The sequence below is a fragment of the Drosophila hydei genome, unplaced genomic scaffold (genome assembly GCF_003285905.1).
Source record: "Drosophila hydei strain 15085-1641.00,03,60 unplaced genomic scaffold, DhydRS2 tig00000149-arrow-pilon, whole genome shotgun sequence".
NCBI classification, from domain to species: domain Eukaryota; kingdom Metazoa; phylum Arthropoda; class Insecta; order Diptera; family Drosophilidae; genus Drosophila; species Drosophila hydei.
The window spans coordinates 3,986,167-4,009,607 of record NW_022045678.1 but is presented as its reverse complement, the minus strand read 5'-3'; the positions used below and the strand labels follow the sequence as shown (position 1 = coordinate 4,009,607).

At 40.2% G+C, this 23,441-nt stretch overlaps 7 protein-coding genes across 9 annotated transcripts; 4 read left to right on the top strand and 3 right to left on the bottom strand.

The window, feature by feature from the left end:
• Nucleotides 1-50: 50 nt before the first annotated feature.
• LOC111600368 (asparagine--tRNA ligase, cytoplasmic) lies at nt 51-2,232 on the top strand. Its single transcript, XM_023316449.2, has 2 exons — nt 51-215; nt 364-2,232. Exons 1-2 carry the CDS (start codon nt 182-184, stop codon nt 2,004-2,006), a joined length of 1,677 nt encoding a protein of 558 aa, XP_023172217.2. The 5' UTR covers nt 51-181; the 3' UTR covers nt 2,007-2,232.
• Nucleotides 2,233-4,033: 1,801 nt separating this feature from the next.
• LOC111600358 lies at nt 4,034-4,893 on the bottom strand. Its single transcript, XM_023316436.2, has 3 exons — nt 4,794-4,893; nt 4,221-4,742; nt 4,034-4,153 (listed from the first exon to the last, which is right to left on the bottom strand). The coding sequence occupies exons 2-3, from the start codon at nt 4,725-4,727 to the stop codon at nt 4,094-4,096; spliced, it is 567 nt and encodes a 188-aa protein (XP_023172204.2). The 5' UTR covers nt 4,728-4,742; nt 4,794-4,893; the 3' UTR covers nt 4,034-4,093.
• Nucleotides 4,894-5,563: 670 nt separating this feature from the next.
• Nucleotides 5,564-7,339, bottom strand: LOC111600349 (general transcription factor 3C polypeptide 5). The gene is made up of 4 exons (XM_023316424.2): nt 7,139-7,339; nt 6,882-7,083; nt 6,693-6,822; nt 5,564-6,634 (listed from the first exon to the last, which is right to left on the bottom strand). The coding sequence occupies exons 1-4, from the start codon at nt 7,256-7,258 to the stop codon at nt 5,629-5,631; spliced, it is 1,458 nt and encodes a 485-aa protein (XP_023172192.2). The 5' UTR covers nt 7,259-7,339; the 3' UTR covers nt 5,564-5,628.
• A 267-nt stretch (nt 7,340-7,606) lies between these two features.
• Nucleotides 7,607-10,596, top strand: LOC111600562 (pre-mRNA-splicing factor ATP-dependent RNA helicase DHX16). Its single transcript, XM_023316730.2, has 4 exons — nt 7,607-8,044; nt 8,102-8,238; nt 8,292-9,858; nt 9,921-10,596. The coding sequence occupies exons 1-4, from the start codon at nt 7,692-7,694 to the stop codon at nt 10,546-10,548; spliced, it is 2,685 nt and encodes an 894-aa protein (XP_023172498.1). The 5' UTR covers nt 7,607-7,691; the 3' UTR covers nt 10,549-10,596.
• A 98-nt stretch (nt 10,597-10,694) lies between these two features.
• Nucleotides 10,695-12,276, top strand: LOC111600563 (protein l(2)37Cc). The gene is made up of 3 exons (XM_023316746.2): nt 10,695-10,809; nt 11,034-11,470; nt 11,534-12,276. The coding sequence occupies exons 2-3, from the start codon at nt 11,039-11,041 to the stop codon at nt 11,930-11,932; spliced, it is 831 nt and encodes a 276-aa protein (XP_023172514.1). The 5' UTR covers nt 10,695-10,809; nt 11,034-11,038; the 3' UTR covers nt 11,933-12,276.
• Nucleotides 12,277-14,970: 2,694 nt separating this feature from the next.
• On the top strand, nt 14,971-19,675 carry LOC111600378 (aromatic-L-amino-acid decarboxylase). Of its 3 annotated transcripts, none has more exons than XM_023316471.2 (3): nt 14,971-15,155; nt 16,334-16,419; nt 18,102-19,675. In XM_023316471.2, the coding sequence occupies exons 2-3, from the start codon at nt 16,340-16,342 to the stop codon at nt 19,465-19,467; spliced, it is 1,446 nt and encodes a 481-aa protein (XP_023172239.2). In that variant the 5' UTR covers nt 14,971-15,155; nt 16,334-16,339; the 3' UTR covers nt 19,468-19,675. The 3 variants fall into 3 exon arrangements, with proteins under 3 accessions (XP_023172239.2, XP_023172232.2, XP_023172226.2); XM_023316464.2 differs by having other exon boundaries at nt 14,971-15,135; nt 18,102-19,671; XM_023316458.2 differs by lacking the exon at nt 14,971-15,155 and adding an exon at nt 16,149-16,228.
• A 1,735-nt stretch (nt 19,676-21,410) lies between these two features.
• Nucleotides 21,411-23,253, bottom strand: LOC111600400 (protein anon-37Cs). Its single transcript, XM_023316483.2, has 2 exons — nt 23,082-23,253; nt 21,411-23,004 (listed from the first exon to the last, which is right to left on the bottom strand). The coding sequence occupies exon 2, from the start codon at nt 23,000-23,002 to the stop codon at nt 21,428-21,430; it is 1,575 nt and encodes a 524-aa protein (XP_023172251.2). The 5' UTR covers nt 23,003-23,004; nt 23,082-23,253; the 3' UTR covers nt 21,411-21,427.
• Between the last annotated feature and the right edge of the window lie 188 nt (nt 23,254-23,441).

Below are 23,441 nucleotides of genomic sequence, written 5' to 3'. Positions count from 1 at the left end.
ATGTTTGTAACAGTGCCCTTCTGAGAAATGTCCCACTGTTAAAAAAGTCCCATCGCTTTGATATATATTAACGTTCATCTTTTTTCTACACTAAGCTGATGCAATTGCAGTGCATTATTTCCAGCGGGCTTCGAGCTTATAAATATTAACATTAAAAGCTATTCGTCATAATTCAAAGAAAATGCCTACAGAACAGTTGGCTGATCTAACAATGAGTAAGTTATAATATAATTAATATTAATTAACAACTATTAATGCGGCATTAATGGCTGTCCACGTTGTCAATATATGTATGTACTTACATATATATATATATAAAATATTTACCGTTTCTGCATTTTATGAATGTATTGATATTTTCAGGTGCGCTTTTCACATCGGAAACGCGTGGAAGCGATGAGTCAGGCAATGGCAGCGAGATCAAGCCTTATAAAACCATCTTGCAGGCGATGCGTCATGCCGCCAAGGAACCCTTCCCCACCATCTATGTGGATAGCAAGGATCCTAAAGCCAACGCACTTTTCGAACCGGCAGCTAAGTCGCAGTTAAAGAAAATCCAAAAGCTATTTGTGCGTGAGGGTCAGAAGAATGCTGAAAAGCAGCAGCGCGAGGCCGAGGATGCCGAGAAGCGTGCACAGAATCTGGAGGAGGCGCGCAAAGTGAAGATCAGCGAAGATCCCAGTTTGCCGGTGGCTCAAAGGATACGTATCGAAAAGGGCACCGAGCACCGTAATGCTCGTGTCAAAATTTATGGCTGGGTGCATCGATTGCGCCGACAGGGGAAATCCCTAATCTTCATCACGTTGCGCGATGGCAGCGGCTTCCTACAGTGCGTCTTGAATGATGTGCTCTGCCAGACTTACGAGGCGCTAATGCTGAGCACCGAGAGCACCGTAGCGTTGTATGGCACCTTGAAGCTGGTGCCGGAGGGCAAGACAGCGCCTGGTGGACACGAGTTGATTGTGGATTATTGGGAGCTGATTGGATTGGCGCCACCAGGCGGTGCTGATGCCATACTCAACGAAGAGGCGCACCCCGATGTCCAACTGGATAACAGGCACATCATGATTCGTGGCGAGAACACTTCAAAGGTGCTAAAGATGCGCTCCGTTGTGATGCAGGCGTTCCGTTCGCATTACTTCGATCGCGGCTATAACGAGGTGACGCCGCCAACGCTTGTCCAGACCCAAGTTGAGGGTGGCTCCACGCTGTTCAAGATGCAGTACTTCGGCGAAGAAGCCTTCCTAACCCAGAGCTCGCAGCTGTACTTGGAGACCTGCCTACCGGCCTTAGGCGATGTGTTTACCATTGCGCAAAGCTATCGCGCTGAACAGAGTCGCACGCGTCGTCATCTGGCCGAGTATACGCACATTGAGGCTGAGTGTCCTTTCCTTTCGTTCGAAGATTTGCTTAACCGTATCGAGGACTTGGTCTGTGATGTGGTCGATCGCATTTTGAAGTCGCCTTGGGGTTACCTAGTGAAGGAGCTCAACCCAGATTTTAAGCCCCCGACGAAGCCCTTCAGACGCATGGAATACGTGGATGCTATCAAATGGCTGAAGGATAACAATGTGTCCAAGGATGATGGCACTTTCTACGAATTCGGCGAGGACATACCAGAGGCACCCGAACGCAAGATGACGGACACCATCAACGAGCCGATTCTGTTGATCAGATTTCCAGCTGAAATCAAATCGTTTTATATGTCGCGCTGCCAAGACGATCCACGTCTCACTGAGAGCGTCGATGTGTTGCTTCCCAATGTGGGCGAAATTGTTGGCGGCTCAATGAGGATCTTCGACAATGACGAGCTATATAAGGGCTATGCACGCGAGGGCATCGATCCCGCGCCCTACTACTGGTACACAGATCAGCGCATCTACGGCACCATGCCGCATGGTGGCTACGGCCTGGGTCTGGAACGCTTCCTTTGCTGGCTACTCAATCGCTATCACATCCGTGAAGTCTGTCTCTATCCTCGCTTCCTCGATCGCTGCAAGCCCTAAAGCGCCCCATCAAACCTTCAGCTACAGCATTTATATTTCAACTATCTTCGCTTGGAGCTCAATATATTCTGCATAATTTAACTTACGTCTGGATCACGTAAAACACGCTTCAAAGAGCAAATATTTTTTAATTTAAATTAAAGATCATTTTGCTTGAGAATTAGCACAGCTAATTTAGAAAGAGCTTCAGATAAATATTGGCTTAAATAAATATTGTCAAATACTAGCCAAGCATTACTGGCATAACTATATCAAATATATATTGTTTATATACCTTGTCTATCAATCTATGAAGCCTATCTATCCGTATTTGTATCTGCGCCTGAGTATCTCTATACCTATCTGTATCTGTATATATATGTATCAGTATGAGTGTGTCTATCGTTCTGCACATAGTTATATTTATATATATATATATGAATATCTATGTCTATTCATCTATCTAAAGATATATATTGATCAATCTGTATACCCAGCTGTCTATGTAGGAATGAATCCATCCAGCTTTATATCATTTTATGAATTTGCATATATCTATGCAGTTTTCTAAATACCTATCTAGATATCTATATTCTCAACTATATATAGCAATCAATCTATGTATTTGTTACTATGTAGCTTTCTTATCTATCCAGGGCAAGATTTATACGAACACTTCCAAGTGTGTACCAGGTGCACATATACATATATTTAAGGCATCCGAAAACTAAAAAAAATATATTTATAATCGGAATCAGCCTTAAGAAGTGGCATAAATCAGAAGTCTGTTACTTATTGCTATAAAAGAAAAATAGGAGAACTAAAAAATATCATAGTAATATATTTCTGTACATGTATTTTCTGTACATGTATGGAAAGTTATGTATACAGATATAGCTATAGATTAATACACATTGTCTTAATGATTAAAATCTTTCAGTTCGAGAAAAGGTAAAGGAACTTCAATCGGTGATAAGCATTGCTATTTATACGAATGGGGCGTGAACTACGAGACTGTTAAAGCTGAGCTTCCCGCCTTGAGCTGATATGAAATGCCTCAATCGCAGTCAGTCTTGACTGCACTCGAACAGAATTGAGCCCGAAAAGTTTTTCCTAGAGTGTAAGTGTTTTTATACCATCAATGTTTAACCGAACATTCCGAAAGCTTTTGCTAATATTATTAACAACCCTGCCAGAGATAAAATGCGAAAATGTTGAGAAAGCTGTAAGTATAACAACGCCAGAATGGTCTAGAATTGTGATTATTCCCAAGAATTTACTCTAGTATTGCTCGGACTCTGGCTCACGGAAATTAAACGAGCAGTGCGGGGGCTATTGTTACAAGGTAGCAAAGCCGCTTCTACAATACGCATCCTCCGTGCGATCAATGGAAAATCAGTTTACCGATTTGACTATCAAAGCTCAGAGTCTTGAGGCAACTATCAAGTCCCTAGAGACTCAATTGGAAGTTAGTAAAAAGTATTGCTTGGAAGAGAACTAGACCAATAAGAGATCCGAAACTAACAGAAATATTGTGAAGGGAAGTGCTGAACCACTGGATATGCTCGCGATTTTGATCTTTCAAATGTTTACTGAATCTGATCTATTGGGTTTATTGTAAAATATCTGATATACATTAAAAGACAAATGCCAAATGCGATATTTATTTATGGAATCTAAACAGATTATTTTATATATATTTATAGTTTTCAAGGTAGGGCAGACGGACATACATGCGATAGGCTAGTTCAACACACTCCCTATATATATGCTTTATAGATAACACAATTTGAACAATGAGTGCTTCATGTGAAATTTCTCAAGCCTTTACGAGACTAGGAGACTACAGTTCTACTCGTGTCTAGAGAACTCTTTCGTTTTAATGACGTTTGGAGTTTAAGATCCAAGCTCAAATTTAAGAATTCCATAAAAATATATATTTGCATTAAAATCCAAACATTATACATACAAATTTATATATATATGTTTTTTTCAATGAAACCTTTTTAATTTGTTTGCCCAATCGAGCAGAATTCACAGAAAATTTGGAAATTTTGCACCTTTAAAATAACTGAAAACGTTGTATCTTAAGAGTCATAATTAAAACGTTACTTCTTACAGTAATTGGACAGACGTTTTTGGCGCTCCATGGCACTGACCTGGTAAGCCTGCATGGGAGAGGATTATATATATATATATATATATCAAAATAATCGGTAAGTAAAGCTGCCTTGCCTGACGACGATATCTTTGTTTCTTTGATTCGCTCAGACACCTCCACTGTTGGGCGGCCAACATGACAAGTTGCTTAGCTAGGAGACCGCAATACTTGCGTCTAACGGTGCGTACGAAGTTCAGATAAGCATTATTTGTGATCGGGCCCGGCTTCACCCATTTGTTGGGTTTCTTGCGTTTACGTACAGCTGGTTGGGCGCATTTGGTCGTCGTTTTGTGTGCCTGAGGCTTTGCTCTTTGACCACGTGAGCGGCGTGGACATCGCATATCATCGGAAGAAGTCATTGGGCAATCTGCTTCATCGCAGAATTCCATACAACTTTGCTTTTGACTGTTGCGTGTATCGTTGTGTCCACTCCGATACGCTTCCTTACCCTTCAAAGGCATTCGGTTCCATAATTTGGCAGCATTGATTAAATGTTTCAATCTTGGATCGGTTTGATTGGTCCTCTCTGATCTGTTCTCAGAGTCTAGCATCTTCACGTCCTCGTCCATGTCCACGTCCATTATGTCTCTTGATTACTAACAGATAAAGTTTAGCAGATAAACGATCAACGATCGCAATGCACTTACAGAAAACTATTCACTTGGAATTTTGCACACTAGTAACATTTAAACATATAATATAAAAAAAATTGTTGCTGAACATACAAACAACATTAAAGTGTTGGAAACCTGAATTTTATTTATGTGCACCGAATCTGGGACAAAAATTATGAATTAAAGCCTACTTCGTTTTCTGGACAGAGGACAGAGGAAAACGGAAGTCCAAATGATCAAAAAGCACAAAAATGAGAAGACTCAAATAGTTATTTTTTGTTTGTCTTTTAAAAATAAAATATACTACGCCTCAATACCGCCATCTGTGAAGGTAAGCCGTGCTTTGCACATTGCTGTAAAACATCATATTTCCATCAAAGGGACTTTTGCATAACAGAGGATTTTTGTACTGTTTAGGATCTCGGGTTTCCGAAAAAACGAAATTCCTACTGTAAAGTTAACAGAGCGCTTTAAATAACACAGTAGTTCTGTTCTGGCGAAATCAACACTGTTAAGTGACTCGATCTTTGACAAAGTTAACAGATCGCTTTCTTAGTTGAGTTTTATATTGAAATATCTATCGGAAATTACTGTCTAGCCGCAATAAACCAGACTCTAACCACAAAGCAGGCAAGAAGGTTAAAGACCTTGACCTTTATGTCGTATGGTATCACTTTGAGTTACTAAAGGCTTGATAATCTCTCCCATTTTTATTTTGTATATCGCGGAATTATAATTCAGATAATTTATGTGTACACAAATGTTCTGAGTCAAATGTTATGTTGCTGTTATGTTGGTTTTTCACTCTATTAAGTATATTGTAAAATTATGATAGATCACAGATTAAATCGTTGTGCATTCCATAAGATTAGTTTGTAATATTGTTAAGCAACTGTTCGATGTTCTTATCGACGATATTTTCGGTAATTGGTGTTTCATCCAGATCCATATCCTCCTCTAGAGTCTCTTCGTCTTCTATAAAATATTCCTCGTCTTCAGCCTCAGCGTCAGCCTCGGCTTCGGCTTCGCCATCGGCCTGGGGCACAGCCTCCACCTCGGCAGTCAGATGCTCTTTTCGATAATGATTTCGCAACAAGTCACTGATTGTGGCGCACACAATCTGTCTCACCTGTGCATCAAAGCTAGGTGGCAGCCAGCCGGTTCGTTCATTGCAAACAGCGCCTGTTAACGGTGTCGGTATCTTTTCCAGCATTTCCTGTATTTTAGGCAGTTGCACATCGCAATAACGTAGCATGCACTGCCTAGAGCGTGGAAGCTTTTTATCATCGAAATATGGATAATCTATGTTTTGGACCAATTCACTTTTCAGCTCCTCGTTGGCGGTCGTTGGTGGTCTCTTCTGTTTTGCCGATTTGCGGGAGTAGACGAATTCCGAAACGCCCGAGCCGAACCGTAAGCGAAAATCAAATGTCTGATAATGTCGACTCTTGAAGTCCTTGCGTGGATCATAGCCATAGCGCACATACAGCGTACGCCAAGGGCCATTGCTGAAGTAAAAGGCTAGCGAGGGTATAATGCATTTGAGCTTTTCGTTAGTGACGCCCGATTCGTAGAGTAGCGCTATACGCGTCCAAATTGGAATTTCATCAAATAGCTTTTTAACGCGAGCGAATTGCTCGTCCGATACATATTTGACTTTAAGTCGCTTATGAATCTGTCCATCTGGCTGAGTGGGAAACGTATCCTGCATATTGAAGGAGACGACATCGTGATTGTCATAGGTGGATTTCGCCGACACTCCAAGCACTTCATCACGGCCATCGCCAGTGCCATCCATCCGATAGTGCCCACTATGCACGATGTCAACACGTGCAAAGAGTTCTGGCAGACAAAGCAACTCCGGGTGCGGGCGGCTGCAAGTCAACGTTTTGCATTAGTTCTCTTCCAATTAATCTCATTCGTGTTACTCACCTGAAGTATTCCAAATCTGTAACATCGCGTGGCTGCAACTGTTCGAGGGCGTATTTAAGTTCTGTTGCGGCGCCAGCGTCTTCACTTTTGGGCGTGCTCCATAGCGGCAGGTACTGGAAATCACAAAGCGCTACCAGCAGCGGTTCCCGATTAATAATCATATTCAGAAAACCACTACGCCTTACTCACAATCGAATGAGAAACTTCGGCTGCAATGGCCCAGGACGCGGACAAAATGTTGAGGTGGACGGGACTTGTCGCGTTTATGTCGTCGCACGGTTACCGACAATAAAACCCCGGATTTGTCTGTGCAGTCACCGAAGGCGGGCTTATTATATGGATTCTCTGGATGAAAACGCAACTCTAAGCGTTTCTTCTCATCACCCAGGACCTGTGTGGTAATTTATAAGCCTTTTGCCTGAAATAAATAGTTTTTTATACATTACCTTCGATATGTTGACAATGCCACCTAAGGTGGACAACATGCGGTCTGTGTTGACCACACGTCCAGGATATTCAATAAGTTCATATTCCTGCTGTGGACAAAAACTTAATTGGCGAGACATGCTTAAAACTAATTTGTTTACTATTCTGCAAGAATATTTATAACTTGTATCTTTCGAGAACTAGGGCTACGAGCAGCGCGCGAGTTGCAATCGATTTGTTAAAAGATGTAAATAAATATCGATATATTACGATACTCATTGAATATAGCACTCTGAATAAGTACTGTGTGCAGACGATTAAATTCTGTAAGTTAATTTAAATCAAAATATAAATTAATATATATTTATATAATAAAACTTGGTTTTGAATTAATTATGGGACCTAAAATTTAAATTTGTACGGTCTATAAAATCAAAACAAAACGTGAAACGGAAACCGATTTGTTTACTTGAAATATCGATATATAATATTCCAAACATTGAAAACAGCGTATTAGGCTTAGTAACCGGCAAGTACTCTTGTTGTGGCTTTAAATTCAACTTTTGTTAAAATATGTCGAGTAAAAATCGTAAACGCACAGCTAGCAGTAGTAGTAGCAGTGCCGAGGAGCCCGACAGCGAAGAAGAGTCACGTATTAAGGATTTGCGTGAGCGTGATGAATTTGCCAATCGCTTAAAGCAGCGCGATGAGGAGCGAACCCGTAAAGTGGTCGAAGCCACAGGCGGACGCAAGGCAATTGAAGAAGCTACCAAGCGGCTGAAGCTAGAGCATGAGGATCGAGACAAGATTGTGCCACATCTGCGCGTGCAATCACGTCGACAGTACTTAGAGAAGCGCAAGGATGACAAAGTAGCTGAACTAGAAGCAGATATACTCGACGATGAGTATCTCTTCGAGGATAGTGTGTAAGTATTTGCTTTATGACTGTTGTGATGTTTAAGTTTGACTTTTAATTTTCTTAGTCTAACCAAGCGGGAGCGGGAGGAACGTCAGTACAAGAAACAGCTATTGAACATAGCTAAAGAGCATGAGAAGGCACGGGAACTGGAGCGCATTCAGCGCTATCACATGCCGCGGGATCTCAAGAAGGGCGAGCGATGTAAGTCTAATGTCATCTATTTTTTAACACTGATTAAGCAATCTGTGTTGCAGCCGATTACGTAGAGGTGGATGACTTTGAGAAGCAGCCCAATTCGGAGCAGAAGAAATGGGAGGCCGAGCAATTGGCCTCGGCCCGTTTTCAGTTTGGTGCCAAGGATGCCAAAGCTGAGGAGGAATATGAGTTGTTGCTTGATGATCAAATTGACTTCATTCAGGCTCTAACGCTTGACGGTAGTCGCGAGAAGGCTGCCAAGCAAACAGAGCTAACAGAAAAAGAACGCAAACGCATGACTCTGGATGAAACACGTAGATCATTGCCCGTTTATCCCTTTAAAGAGGATCTGATAGCAGCTGTAAAAGAGCATCAGGTGCTAATCATTGAAGGCGAGACAGGTTCTGGCAAGACCACTCAAGTTCCACAATACCTTGTTGAGGCAGGCTTCACGGCAGATAAAAAGATGATTGGATGTACACAACCACGTCGCGTGGCTGCTATGTCCGTAGCGGCTCGAGTAGCTGAAGAAATGGGTGTCAAACTGGGCAACGAGGTTGGCTACAGCATTCGTTTCGAGGACTGTACCTCAGATCGCACCATACTCAAATACATGACAGATGGTACACTACATCGTGAGTTTCTCTCTGAACCGGATCTGGGCTCCTACAGCGTAATGATAATTGATGAGGCACACGAGCGCACTTTGCATACGGACATTCTGTTTGGACTTGTCAAGGATATAGCACGATTTCGACCTGAGCTTAAGTTGCTGATATCCAGTGCCACGCTGGATGCTGAGAAGTTCTCCGCTTTCTTTGATGATGCTCCCATTTTCCGCATACCTGGCAGACGGTATCCCGTGGACATATTTTATACGAAAGCACCCGAGGCTGATTATATTGATGCCTGCTGCGTATCCGTCCTGCAGATTCACGCTACGCAGCCACTTGGTGATATTTTGGTGTTTCTCACTGGTCAGGACGAGATCGAGACGTGTCAGGAGGTGTTACAGGATCGTGTGAAACGTCTGGGCTCTAAAATACGCGAACTTCTTATCGTTCCCGTTTATGCCAATCTGCCCAGCGACATGCAGGCCAAAATCTTTGAGCCAACACCTCCGAATGCACGCAAAGTGATCCTTGCCACGAATATTGCGGAAACATCACTGACCATAGACAATATCATCTATGTCATTGATCCGGGCTTTGCCAAGCAAAACAATTTTAATTCGCGCACTGGAATGGAATCGCTGATGGTGGTGCCAATTTCAAAGGCTTCGGCAAATCAAAGAGCTGGTCGAGCTGGTCGAACGGCCCCAGGCAAATGTTTCCGCCTATATACCGCCTGGGCATACAAACACGAACTGGAGGAAAATACGGTGCCAGAAATTTGTCGGATCAACCTCGGCAATGCGGTGCTGATGCTAAAAGCTTTGGGCATTAATGATCTGATACACTTTGATTTCCTTGATCCACCACCACACGAGACGTTAGTCTTAGCACTGGAGCAGCTATATGCCTTGGGTGCACTCAATCATCATGGTGAATTGACGAAGCTGGGCAGACGCATGGCAGAATTTCCTGTTGATCCGATGATGGGCAAAATGCTGCTTGCCAGCGAAAAGTATGTGCACAAACGTAGGTTTTTCTAATTATAAAATGTTAATAACTTTAAATTTTTTGCAGATATAAATGCTCTGAGGAGATGGTCACCATAGCGGCCATGCTATCAGTTAATAGCGCCATATTCTACCGACCTAAGGATAAGATTATACATGCTGATACTGCTCGGAAGAATTTCAATCACATGCATGGAGATCATTTGAGCTTGCTGCAGGTCTATAATCAATGGGCGGAGACGGACTATAGTACACAATGGTGCTACGAGAACTTCATACAGTATCGTTCCATGAAACGGGCAAGAGATGTACGAGAACAATTGGTTGGTCTAATGCAACGTGTGGAAATCGATATGGTTAGCTGTCTGCCAGAGACAATTAACGTGAGGAAGGCTTCTACAGCGGGCTACTTCTATCATGTGGCACGATTATCAAAGGGCGGACATTACAAGACAATTAAGCACAATCAAACGGTTATGATACATCCCAATTCGTCATTGTTTGAGGAGCTACCTCGTTGGGTGCTTTATCATGAGCTGGTATTCACCTCCAAAGAATACATGCGCCAGGTGATAGAGATTGAAAGCAAATGGCTACTGGAGGTAGCACCCCATTATTACAAAGCAAAGGAGCTGGAGGATTCGACCAATAAAAAAATGCCTAAAACGGCCGGGCGTGCAGAGATGACGCAATAAATAACTTTGAAAATACTTTAATGAAAGCAAAATTCTTTGAATTGCTCTTGATTACTTTTGCGTTTGTGAAACTTATCGACATATCGATATCTGTGCATATTGTGCAACACTTATCGTCAGCATGCATTTCACATTGCCGCTATTGGTATTTTTCAACACTGTCAGCTGTCGTTCCGTTGCGTGCGGTTTTAATAAAGCTAGCAATATTGTACAACTTTAACGTAATTACACATTTTTCAGGAACGCAGAATCAATTAAAAAGTTAGTAAAACTGTATATTGTAAATATGTACACAAGGAAAGCATGTTATATACATTAATACAAGCGCAAACTTTGCACTTGGCAAGTTTACATGACGTTCTAACCTAAAAATCTGACGAAATATGAATCTGAGTCGGCTTTCAAATAATTTACATAAACATATATACAAAATACATTTTATATTTGTATCTGAAGTGCCTTAATTTTCCGTTTTGTGTTTTTAGGTATAATGGCTGCTCAGTTCTTTAACCGCATTGGCCAAATGGGTCTCGGCGTTGCCTTGCTTGGCGGCGTTGTCAACTCCGCATTATATAACGTTGAGGGTGGCCATCGGGCTGTGATTTTTGATCGCTTCACTGGCATCAAGGAACACGTTGTTGGCGAGGGTACACACTTCTTCATACCCTGGGTGCAGCGACCTATCATCTTCGATATTCGCTCCCAGCCCCGAAATGTTCCAGTGATAACAGGCAGCAAAGATTTGCAGAACGTGAATATTACGCTTCGTATCTTGTATCGCCCAATTCCGGATGAGCTGCCAAAGATTTACACGATTCTTGGCCAGGATTATGACGAGCGCGTGTTGCCTTCTATTGCGCCTGAGGTGCTCAAAGCCGTTGTTGCTCAATTTGATGCCGGCGAACTGATTACACAGCGTGAGGTGATCTAACAAATTCATAGCTGTTTTATACATAAATTATAATCAAATGCTTATCATCTTCAGATGGTATCGCAGCGTGTGTCCCAGGAGCTGACTGTCCGAGCAAAGCAGTTCGGCTTTATTTTGGATGACATCTCATTGACTCACTTGACCTTTGGACGTGAATTCACATTGGCCGTTGAAATGAAACAAGTTGCCCAGCAAGAGGCCGAGAAGGCGCGATTTGTCGTCGAGAAGGCAGAGCAACAGAAATTGGCTTCCATTATTTCAGCTGAGGGTGATGCTGCTGCTGCCGATTTGCTGGCCAGGTCGTTCGGTGAGGCTGGAGACGGTCTGGTCGAGCTGCGTCGCATTGAAGCTGCTGAGGACATTGCCTATCAGCTATCAAGGTCACGTGGTGTCGCCTATTTGCCCAGTGGACAAAGCACGCTGCTTAATCTGCCCTCAACCTTGGCGCAGTAAAGCCCGTACCAAGTCGTCTTAAGTTGTAACTACCTGTAGCATTTATTAAGTACTTTCGATTTGTTTCTAAATCAGAAACCACAGCAACGTGTATAGCATCTGCGTTAATTGTCCATTCGCCGTAACCAATAAGCCAACATTTTTAATCATTTTCGTGCTTTTATTACTGTGCCGACATATATTGTTCAACTTTTGTTACCAAATGAACAATTTGTGTGAGCATCTGAGCAAAACTCAGGCGGAATGGGCAAAATAAATTTACATTTTGCTGGTCTCTTGAAAAATTTGTTATGTGAACCACAGAATTCAACACAATAAATACATATTAAATATGGAGCCTTTAATCTATAATTGTTATTGAAAAGAGTCGACAACAATAAAAGGCGGAAAGTTAAACCTTAAGGCTGTACTTGTAAGACAGTGGAAAGTGTAGCTTAGCCAAGCGACGAATTAAATAATCAATTGATAGTAAGAGGCAAATCGATCAGATTTGGTAACTTCCTTCAAAGGCCGTGGTTTGGGTGATATACCCATTATATATTTGAGAGTCAGTAACTTTAGTACAAGCAAAATGGATTGCAATACAGAGAGACGAGCAGACATTTTGATGCTTGAATATGAATAAATTTTTATCGTTTAATTTTGACTAATTTTAAAGATATTTCGATAATCCAAGTAAGAGATCCTTTCAAGCAGTGACCCGCAGTATTTTCCAATTAGATTAATATATATTTTATAATATATTTTTAAATCAAATTTTGAGTATTTTCATCTTTTTGCATGATAAAGCCTTCAACTTTATTATTATTATAGATTATAGATCTGTAAGCAATGTCCTGCGTCACTTATCTTCATTAAGTGTGAAAAATTGCATAGTAAGGTACAATTTTACTAAAATACGTGAAGGTACAGAAAACTCGCCAATATTTTTCTTTTTCTGTACCAATGAAGATGCGAGTACTTTAAGGATATCGCACTTCATTATTCAAATTCATTATATAATTCTATCTAGCTTTTTTGTGGATATCATTCAGCTTACATTATTGACACAGAGAAAAACTCTCCACACTATTTTCGACGTTTTATCTATTATTTGGATCATCATCAAGAATTAGCCAAACCAGAAACAAAGGATATGAAAAAGTGGTTCTAGGAGAAGTTAATTATTCTATGCAGCTTAAGAAATATAACAATTTTGAGTTACTTTTTCAATGAGAGTTGAATTTTTCCAGCTCTTCAATTTTCGATTTTTCGATCTTACAGTCAATAATTTAGATTCAATTGAGTTCCTCAGTGATGAGTCTCTAAAGATTTGGTCGATGCTTTGGTGCTCTTTGGTGCTGAAATTGAATAGAGACATCATATTGTAAAAGGAGCTCTCTTACCTAGTAGCAGTAACCCCCGCAGTGCTCAACTATCTGGCCTGAAATTGTAGATTACGCACACAGTTATCATTTAAGAGTTGAACTAAAAGTATTTTACTCGATTATACATTTCTTATCTTAGCTAATAAAAGGCAAAACAATTTGAAACTAATCAATAATAATGATATTAGCTTCTTTGCCCGACTAAAGGAGGCATGGCTAACATCATAAATTTTTAATCAAAACAAATTAATAAATTTGCCTTTGGTTATATTACAGTTGGATGTTAAATGAATTGATTTCAGTATAAATATCTATATTTTATAAGATAGAATATTGATTAAAAAACCTATGTCGCAGCATTAGACCTCTTTATTATCACTCAGTCAGTAGGTAAATTTTCAATTAAAGTTTGTGACTGCACTGATTGCTTCTCTTTATAGATAGTAAACATTTGTGTATGCATGTGGAAGCCTTCGAATTACCTTAAACATAAGTTTAGTTAAGGCTAAGGTATATCGGTGCAAATGTTGCTTTTATCTATTGAGCTAAATAGTTCCAATAGGAAATGACCAATTTATCGCTGCATACAAAATCCATTTCCATTTCCATTTGAGTTTCGTCTGCTCGTTTATGTAATCCCCCTCTTCTAGGCGCCGCAACACTAACCCTCAGCTTTTCAACTCAAGTCAGCCATAAATCAAATAGAAGTACTTCAGCATTGAGTAGGAAAGTCAACATTCCCTCCCTCCACTCATTAGAGCAGAAAAGATGCCTCTTGGGGGTGGGTTGGTGCGACAGCACAATAAGAGAAAAGTTAACGGTTGCCATGGCAAAAATCTGTTGATTCATTCAAGTGATTTGCCAAAGTGGCTTCGTTGAAATGCCAGGCACACGCACACACTCAGCAACAGTTGGGTGGCGCCAACTCCTTCTGATGCATGATAGAAAGAGAGAAGGAGACAGTGAATGAAAGAGAGTGACCGCCATGAAACGTGAATGGACATAGAGAGCGTAAATAATAGAGAGCGTAGCTTTGAGCGTCAGCGAACGCCCTCTCCGCCTCTCTTTCCTTCTCTCTTTCGCATTATCTACAAGTTACAGTTACAAAAACAATTCCTATAACAAATCTTTCGTAAAATGTTAATTCAGGTTTTTTGATTTTGACTCGAAATGTTTTTCATATTTCTTTTGCATTTACTATGTTTTTTACTATGAATTCAAGTTTGACGCGCTTTGCTCTGTTAGTTTAAGGAATCCCCCTCACAACGAATGACTCACAGTGGGGGAATTCTTTTGTTGACTGTTAAAAAACTGGATTATACGTAGGCTAATTCATTCTTAAGCTTAACTTTGTTTCGGTAAAAATATATTGTCTCATCTTATAACACAGGTTTAATGCACTTTGAGTGAGAATGAATTGATGCGTGCAAAAAATATCAAACAACTTTTGGTTTGTTAACAAATGTAAATTTCAATTATATGCACAACACACTTGTTATTTTATAGTAAAAATTAATTTATTCAATTTCAGTTCAGCGCTTTGAGATTTGCGATTCAGGGAAGCGAGTGAACCGGTCCTGCGGCTGCACTCGCAGCTCACAGAGCGAGGCGAAGCCAGCCGATGCTTTAAAAGGTCTGGCCGAACGTCGAGCAGCACTCAGTTGGCTAACGGACGCCAGAGCGGGCACAGCTTGACTAAACTATATATATAGAAGCAACTAGCTAAATAGCAAACGCGTAACGCAACGTAACGTAACGTAACGTAACATAAACTGAACGATAGCCAAGACGAAAAAAGTGCAAATAATTAAAAGCAGTCAACTTAAGTGCACAACGGTGAGTGTGTGTGTGTTTGTGTGAGTACTGTTATGCGTGTGCCTCTTGGCCATATTTAAACAATTAATGTGCTTTAAAATACCTAACATCATAATAATCACACTGAAGCAATGGAGCGTATACTTAATGCTTTACACGCTGACCTTTTAAGATGTGCTTTAATTTAAATCTAAACTTAACTCAACTCAGCTCAGCATTCAGCACTTAGCCTTGTTGTCTATTTGGTCAGCTTCAACATTCCAGTCTTATCAATTTTTTTTCAAGCTAGTTCTGATCTGGTTTCCATAACTTGTTGCCTTTTTTACTTACTATTTATTTGAGCCTCAATGCCAAACAACTTTGACTTAACTTGTTTGCTTTGCAAAAGGTTTCCATGTACCTTTATTAATGCCAAATAGTCAAAATGTAACTGCTAGCGAATTAACTTTTAATTGTATACAAACTATTTGTTGTGCCTAAAGTCAAACAAACAAATTTTAAAAAAAATAATATTTTTTCCCTAAGCATTCTAATACACTTAAAAAAGCGAATTGTAGAGAGCATATTGGTTCTTTGGTTGACAAAGCAGGTGCTATGTAGATTAAGCAAAAATTATGTATTTATGGTGTTTGGCAAATTTGGAAAGTGCATTACATCTTCCACAGCTTCACTGCTAGAATCAGCCAGTTTTCCGATTGGATCAATTTAGACTGCAGATAGACAGGCCTGATTGTTATAGATCTTTAAGTTGTACTGTTATGCTGTGTTAGTTAATGTAAGTTGCAACTAACAATGTAAGTAAAGGTAATACTTGAGATTAGAGCACATTTGCCTAGCTGCTACTGCAGCATTATCAGCATGATTAGCATTATCAGACGATAGCTTTACACAGATCTACATTACACAAGCTATTCTATAAACAAACTAATTCAGCTTTAAATATTAACTTACATTTTATTCATTCACTAATAACTAATGCGGGATTGGTAGAAACACTCATTATTCATTGTTGATCATGAGCAAAGGTTCGACTAACACTAATATGCCCTTGTCAAGTGAGAGTGAGGCAAAAGCTAACACTGGGGTGGCAGATAAACTGGATTCCAGTGTCTCGGTGAGTATTTGGTGTTGTTTTGTTGTTAATTCCTTAATTTTCGTATATTTGTGCAAATTAAATTAAATGAAATAATTAATGTGACTGCTGGAATTGCATTTACAGATCGATATGGAGGCGCCAGAATTCAAAGACTTTGCCAAATCAATGGTGGATTATATAGCCGATTACCTGGAGAATGTGCGCGACAGGTGAGTGAGCAAACCAGTTACAATTCACTTAACACTTCACGTGTTCGATAAATTTAACGTATTCATTAACTTGAATTGACCTCAGATATGAATGCGAGCACGAACTCAATTCGAAAGTTCGTTCTGATTGACCTATAGTTAGTAAAATTCTTCCAATTTCCGCGTGTGAATGATTTGTCGATGCATTGCACAGTGGGCCTAAAACTAACAAACATATACTTTTTTTTTCACCAAAATTAAACATTTACATGAAACCAAAATATATTTAAAGCCAGGCATTTCTTGCTCTATCTATGATATGCCAACTTCAGCTTAAGATAGCTTCAATCAAAACATAAATATTTTATTTGTTAATTTTTTATTTAATTTTAAACATAAATATATATTCGCATTTGAATAACTTTTAGCTACTATGCTTGAGTAGTGAGTCAATGGGAAAGTCTCTCGGGCTAGATTTGTTTCGGCCTTCTAGCTGAGACCTTTCACGAGTTTTAACTTTTATTTTTTTTGCCAATGGCATTAATTACAACATTATAAGGTTTAGCTGTGTTAGTTGGCGTGTCAAGGTCGACATTATTATAATTTTTGTTGTTGTTTAACTTCGGCTCAGCGCTCACCTGTACATTGTTCTTGAGCAATTCAGTGTGGTATTACCTTGAAATTATCAGAGAAACGTTTCTAATCTGGGCTTATTTGATTTTGAATGATGATTTATTGTCTTTTACAGTAATATCTTACGGCATAAGGTTTCTATAAGCCATTATTTTTATAATGTGTTTATATGTATTACAATATGTCTGTACTTCCCGATGAAATGGCATGACTTAAGAGCTACGCCCAGTGGGGACAGTCGAAGTCAAAGACAGAGTCCACAGTTCTAGAACTTGAACTTGAACCACATTTTTGTCAAGTGAATTGCAGTGCTTATATATATACATATATTGTAGTGGCCATATACTGGGCGTGCCACATTTGTTTCTATAATATTTAGATGCATATGACAGAATTTATTACTTTTCTTATTATTCGATACAGAGACCTGAAACATATATGCTTATAGATCCGCATCACATCAAAAATAATAAATAGCACATTAATTTCAATTGGGCGAATTGGGAAAATGTTATTTTGATGACAGTTTTAGAGTTGGGATTTCCAAGACTTGCAGTTGGAAAATATTAAGTAAAAATTATGATAATGAATTTATACATTCCTTTTTAATTAGAATAAAACTACTTAAAATACAGTTTTCAAATGTCAAGGATATATCTGTAAAAACTATATATCTTAAGTAGTCTTAAATCAAGTTGAGCAGCAATATTATCGGTTAAGAACTCTGAAATATTTTGAGAACTTTCCAAGTTATTCTATGATTGGGATTCGAACTCTTGTTGATATATTGAAATGTTCTATGTGGAGTCTATGTATCCTTTAGAAGAAAAACGGTGTTAATCGCATTTCGACTTGTGAATAGGCTAAGACTCAGCACCCTTTCATTGTACAGTTATTGATTTTATGGCCACTGGCAACAAGTTGTGAGTGAGCAGCAGTGAGTTGGGAGTTTGGGTGGTTGAGTGGTTGGTGGCTCGAAAGTGAAATTTAATGTAATTTCGCACTTTGTGAAGCTCTCTGAATGGCGTCTAATAAGATGAGACTAATGCAATTGTTGTTCCGTTTTGCAGGCGTGTGCTGCCCGAGGTGAAGCCTGGCTATTTGCAGCCATTGATTCCTGATGCAGCACCAGAGAAGCCGGAGGATTGGCAGGACGTGATGAAGGATATTGAGCGAGTCATCATGCCCGGCGTGACCCACTGGCACAGTCCCAAGTTCCATGCCTATTTTCCCACAGCCAACTCATATCCAGCCATCGTCGCGGACATGCTGAGCGGAGCAATTGCCTGCATTGGATTCACTTGGATAGCTAGTCCGGCCTGTACGGAGCTGGAGGTGGTTATGCTCGATTGGCTGGGCAAAATGTTGGATTTGCCAGCTGAGTTTTTGGCTTGTTCCGGCGGAAAAGGTGGCGGCGTCATTCAAGGAACGGCCAGCGAATCGACTTTGGTAGCTCTACTGGGCGCTAAGGCCAAGAAGTTACAACAGGTGAAGAAAGAGCATCCCGAGTGGGATGAGCACACAATCATTGGCAAGCTGGTAGGCTATTCCTCGGCCCAGGCCCACTCTTCTGTGGAGCGCGCTGGTCTCTTGGGCGGCGTCAAACTGCGTTCAGTTCCTGCTGATGAACACAATCGTCTGCGTGGCGATGCTTTGGAGAAGGCAATTGAAGAGGATTTGGCTGCTGGCCTGATACCCTTCTATGCTGTTGTCACATTGGGCACGACTAACTCATGTGCCTTCGATCGACTGGATGAGTGCGGTCTTGTGGCCAACAAGCACAATGTTTGGGTTCATGTGGATGCGGCTTATGCTGGCTCCGCTTTCATCTGCCCCGAGTATCGTCATCACATGAAGGGCATCGAGCTGGCCGACTCGTTCAACTTCAATCCCCACAAATGGATGCTGGTGAACTTTGACTGCTCGGCCATGTGGCTGAAGGATCCCAGCTGGGTGGTAAACGCTTTCAATGTTGATCCACTGTACCTAAAGCATGACATGCAAGGCTCCGCACCTGACTATCGCCACTGGCAAATCCCACTGGGTCGTCGTTTCCGCGCCCTCAAGCTCTGGTTTGTGCTGCGTCTTTACGGTGTCGAGAATCTGCAGGCACACATCAGACGTCATTGTGGCTTTGCCCAGCAGTTCGGTGATCTCTGCCAGAAGGACGAGCGCTTTGAGCTGGCTGCTGAAGTGAACATGGGCTTGGTTTGCTTCCGGCTAAAGGGCAGCAACGAGCGTAACGAAGCCTTGCTCAAGCGGATCAATGGACGTGGCAACATTCATATGGTGCCCGCTAAAATACGCGACGTTTACTTCTTACGCATGGCCGTCTGCTCACGTTTCACCCGATCCGAGGACATGGAGTACTCCTGGCAGGAGGTCAGCGCTGCAGCCGATGAAATGGAACTCTCTGAGGCAACCGACAAGCAGTAAAGAAACAGATTCAGCTCTAATTTCATCTAAAGTGACATGTTTAGGGAATTTAAGCATTGCTACTCATATATAATCCAAATGCTGCTTAATATATCTATATACTAAATATTGTTGAGTATTAGCAAAGTGTACCATCATATATCATTGTTATCGTTGTTGTTTTTAAACGCTACTCGTATTTAATAAATGTGCTTAATTAACTATTATTATATAACTAAGATACCAGATTCACCATTCATTTTGTCAATTTTGGGTCAAATTTTGAAGAATGCGCATTCAAATTACGCTTACGTATCAAGAGATTTACTATGTTATATATGCTGATTCAATGTTACGAGGGTACATATTTTAAATTGAATTGACGAGAGGAAAGAAATATGGATATTGCATCCAGCCAATATACATCGCTTTGCAAAGAATATAGTTAAAGAGCAAAAACATAAAGCTAAATCAACCAATTAGATGAGCCACTTTAAACCATTATATAACTATTCCCAATCCTTTTATCGCAAACTCTTTATGTGCAAACTTAATAATAGAACACAGATTTTTTATTATATATTGCCAATCATTGTAAATATTCCACATACAATTCTTATTCTTTGCTTTGAATTCTATTTGCCTTGATATTTTGGATGTTAGCTTTTTCAAGCTACCCGTAATACGATCTAATTCTATTATTAAACTTTGCATTCACTGGAAAAATAATGGTAACCAAAAAATTATACTAAGGCTCTTTATATAAATAAATAAATATTCTACATTATACAATTTGAATATCACAAAATACAACTAAAAGTTTTATTTTGAGCATCTTTAAAAAAATTACTGTATGAACCAAAATAAAAATACTACTATCGGCATCATTTTAATCGATTGTGCAAAGCTCCCATCCAAGAGCTGGCGATAGTCCATATCTAGCAAAAATGGTATCGAATCATTCGACTTTATGTAATTGTGGCGCGCTTTCGACAATTTTAAATTGCTTTACGGAGATTTCCCCTGGCAATAACCAAAATGGTAACTTAGATCATAAACTATTAATAAATGTTATCTGTATAATAATAGTCCGCGAAACTTAAATTTATTGCTTTGGGGTAATTTTTGTGTGAAACATACATTCTTGCAAAATATGTGAACAACTTTATGTAAATTGACGTTGTATGCATACACTGAGCCACAAAGAACCCTCGTTTTGTAGCACAAATTAATTTCATAAACCAAGGAACTGGTGCTGCGTCTTCTGTTCTAGGCTCAGAATGCTTCAGGGTCCCGGTCGAACGACAAGTAGCACTCAGTTGGCTAACGGTTGCCAGCGCAGCCACAGCTTAGTTGAACATCAAACACGTAATGTAAACTTACATAACGTGTAGCAAAAATTCAAATAAAAGCAGTTAAGTGCACAACTGTGAGTGTGTGTACTATTATGCGTGTGCCTCTTGGACATAATTATACAACTAATGTACTTTAAAACACATAATAATAACACTGTAGCAATGGCGCATAAACATTTCATGCTGAACAATATTTTTTTCAACAAAAACTTAGAGACAAGACACTTCTAAATTGGGAATGCTCTTGTGAAAGACTTCAGTCAAAAAAAACATATGGTAACATGTTATATCTTCCACAGATTTGAATCTACTACTCTGTCACGATTTGCAAATTATATTTTGGTCTTAATTCATTCCATTTTTAAAACCTTTTAACTTTAATTTAACTATAAGGAAAAATTGTGTTTAGGACTAAGTTTTTCTATGAACTAGTTAACTTTCATATAGTTCTTGCTCAATTAGTCGATGTTTGCTTCTTACACATCTAATCGCGTTTCACATAGTGTTTAGGAAAGATAAGCTTTTTGTATTTATTAAATGGTCTTAATTATATTTAATTAACTAGACTGGATTAACCATTAATTTTGACTAGTTTAGTCTCTAAAACGAGTTTTGTTTATGTTTGTTTAGACACTGTGCTTCATGTTGTAAAAGTCGATGATCCGCTGCGCCTCCCGTATGCCACTAGAACGTGCTCCGTCAATCGTTCCAAATCCATGCATTGCAGTGGCATCGCCTGCAAAGAGTAGCGTTGGGGCTGCATCGCCGAGAGGAGCTGCTAATGACTGCACATCGCGAACGCTGCTGTTGATAGAGAAGTAAGGCCGGCCGCCCAAAAAACAGGCGGAGCTATTCCAATTAGAACGTAGAATGGCCTGTGGATAGGGTACGTTCTGATTGCATAAGCAATTTCGCAATAAAGCCGTAAACTGCTCTAGCACCATCGCATCGGGTAATTTCTCAATCTCATCATAGTAGCCGCCACCGATACGTATTTCCAGAACATGCTTGCTGCTAGGTAGTTGGGTTACTTCCACAATCTGTCGAGTCCAACTGCGCTTTGGATTTGAATCGGTTGCTTCAATGTCAGCGGTTGGACTTGATTGCTTTAGTGGACATAATGGACGTAGATTCGACTTTAGCCACTGGCCAATGGGCTGCTTATATGAGAGATAGATTTTGACTGGATTGCCAAAACCCAGATTGTGTATGGCTTGAAGCTTGTCCAACGGCAGCATAGGCTTGAATAGGATACCAGAAAAGTTCTTTAGCACACCCAAAGGCAGCGTACAGATTATATGATCTGCACTATACAAACTGCCGTCTATGCAACCGACAAATTGAGAGTCTGACGGCGTCTTCCACTGTATCTGGCCAACAGGTTTGCCTGTCTGCAGCTGCTGTTTGTTTAAGTCATGGGTTAGCGCATTGACTGCATTGTCAAGGCCAGTGGGCACGTAAATCGGATTCGCTTCCTGATCCAATGGACATGTGGTGACATGTTGGATATTCACATATTCAAGACAGCAGCCCAATATGCTACTGAAGTCCTTAAACAGCGATTGAAATATCTCGCGAGCTATTGCCTGTTCGCCTGGCTTCTTAAAGGATGTAGCTATTAACATGTCGCTCTCCGATTGAAAATATGACATGACATTGTCCAAGGAGTGCAAATCGCCGCCACTTTTCACTTTATCGCGCACCTTGAAGCCGCGACACAAGTCTCGAAACAACGTGTCTATTAGTTCAACCATGCCAGTTGGCACTTTGCCCTGTTCATCTTGCGTACCCTCACCCACAGTATGTACATATCTCACGGGTGAGGGCTGCTTCAACTGCTTTGTCAGGCCTTCAGCATTACGCAATAGCTGGTACATGGAGTCGTGAGAGCCATTAATGTTAACCCATTTGGCTCCCAACTCACAATATGTATCGCCAAAGCGTTTAGAGTTAATGCGACCTCCACAGCGTTCCGTTGCTTCCAGGACGAGAGTACTTTGAAATCCATTCAATAGTAGATGTTTGGCCGCTGATAAGCCAGCTAGACCACCGCCAATTATGACAATCTGGGCATTCCGCTTAGCAGACTCCAGATTATGATTGAAGTCATGGTGGCTGCTGCCATTTTGTTGCAGCCCGGTGAGCTCTGCTTGGAGTGCCGCTGCATTGTATAAGCTGCGCCTGTTGGCTAGTTTATACATAACTAAAAAAAAGGAAAACATGGTTATGGATGGGCTTATAATATGCAACAGCAACAAATAGTCTAGTAAGTCAACTTACCATTTCAGATCAAAGTGTCCACAGGCCTGATCAGTTTTTGGTTGTTCTGCGGAAACAGTAAAATTTCGTTATGAGTGCGAGTGTTCTATGTTTTGAGTTTACAACTAAACTATCAAATTGAAACATTTCTCAAATACACTTTGCTATGCCACAACAAATTTATGATCTGATGAAGTGCTTGTTACGTTTCATTTGCTTACTAAGGCTTTGTTCACCGTACATTTAATAAGGGACTGTTTATTAAATATAAATAATAATATAGTTTATATAGTACATTTTAAAAAGAGTATTTTAAGTGCCATATTATATTTTCCTTAACGAAGTTAAACAGCTGCACACATTTTTCAACGCTGGCAACGC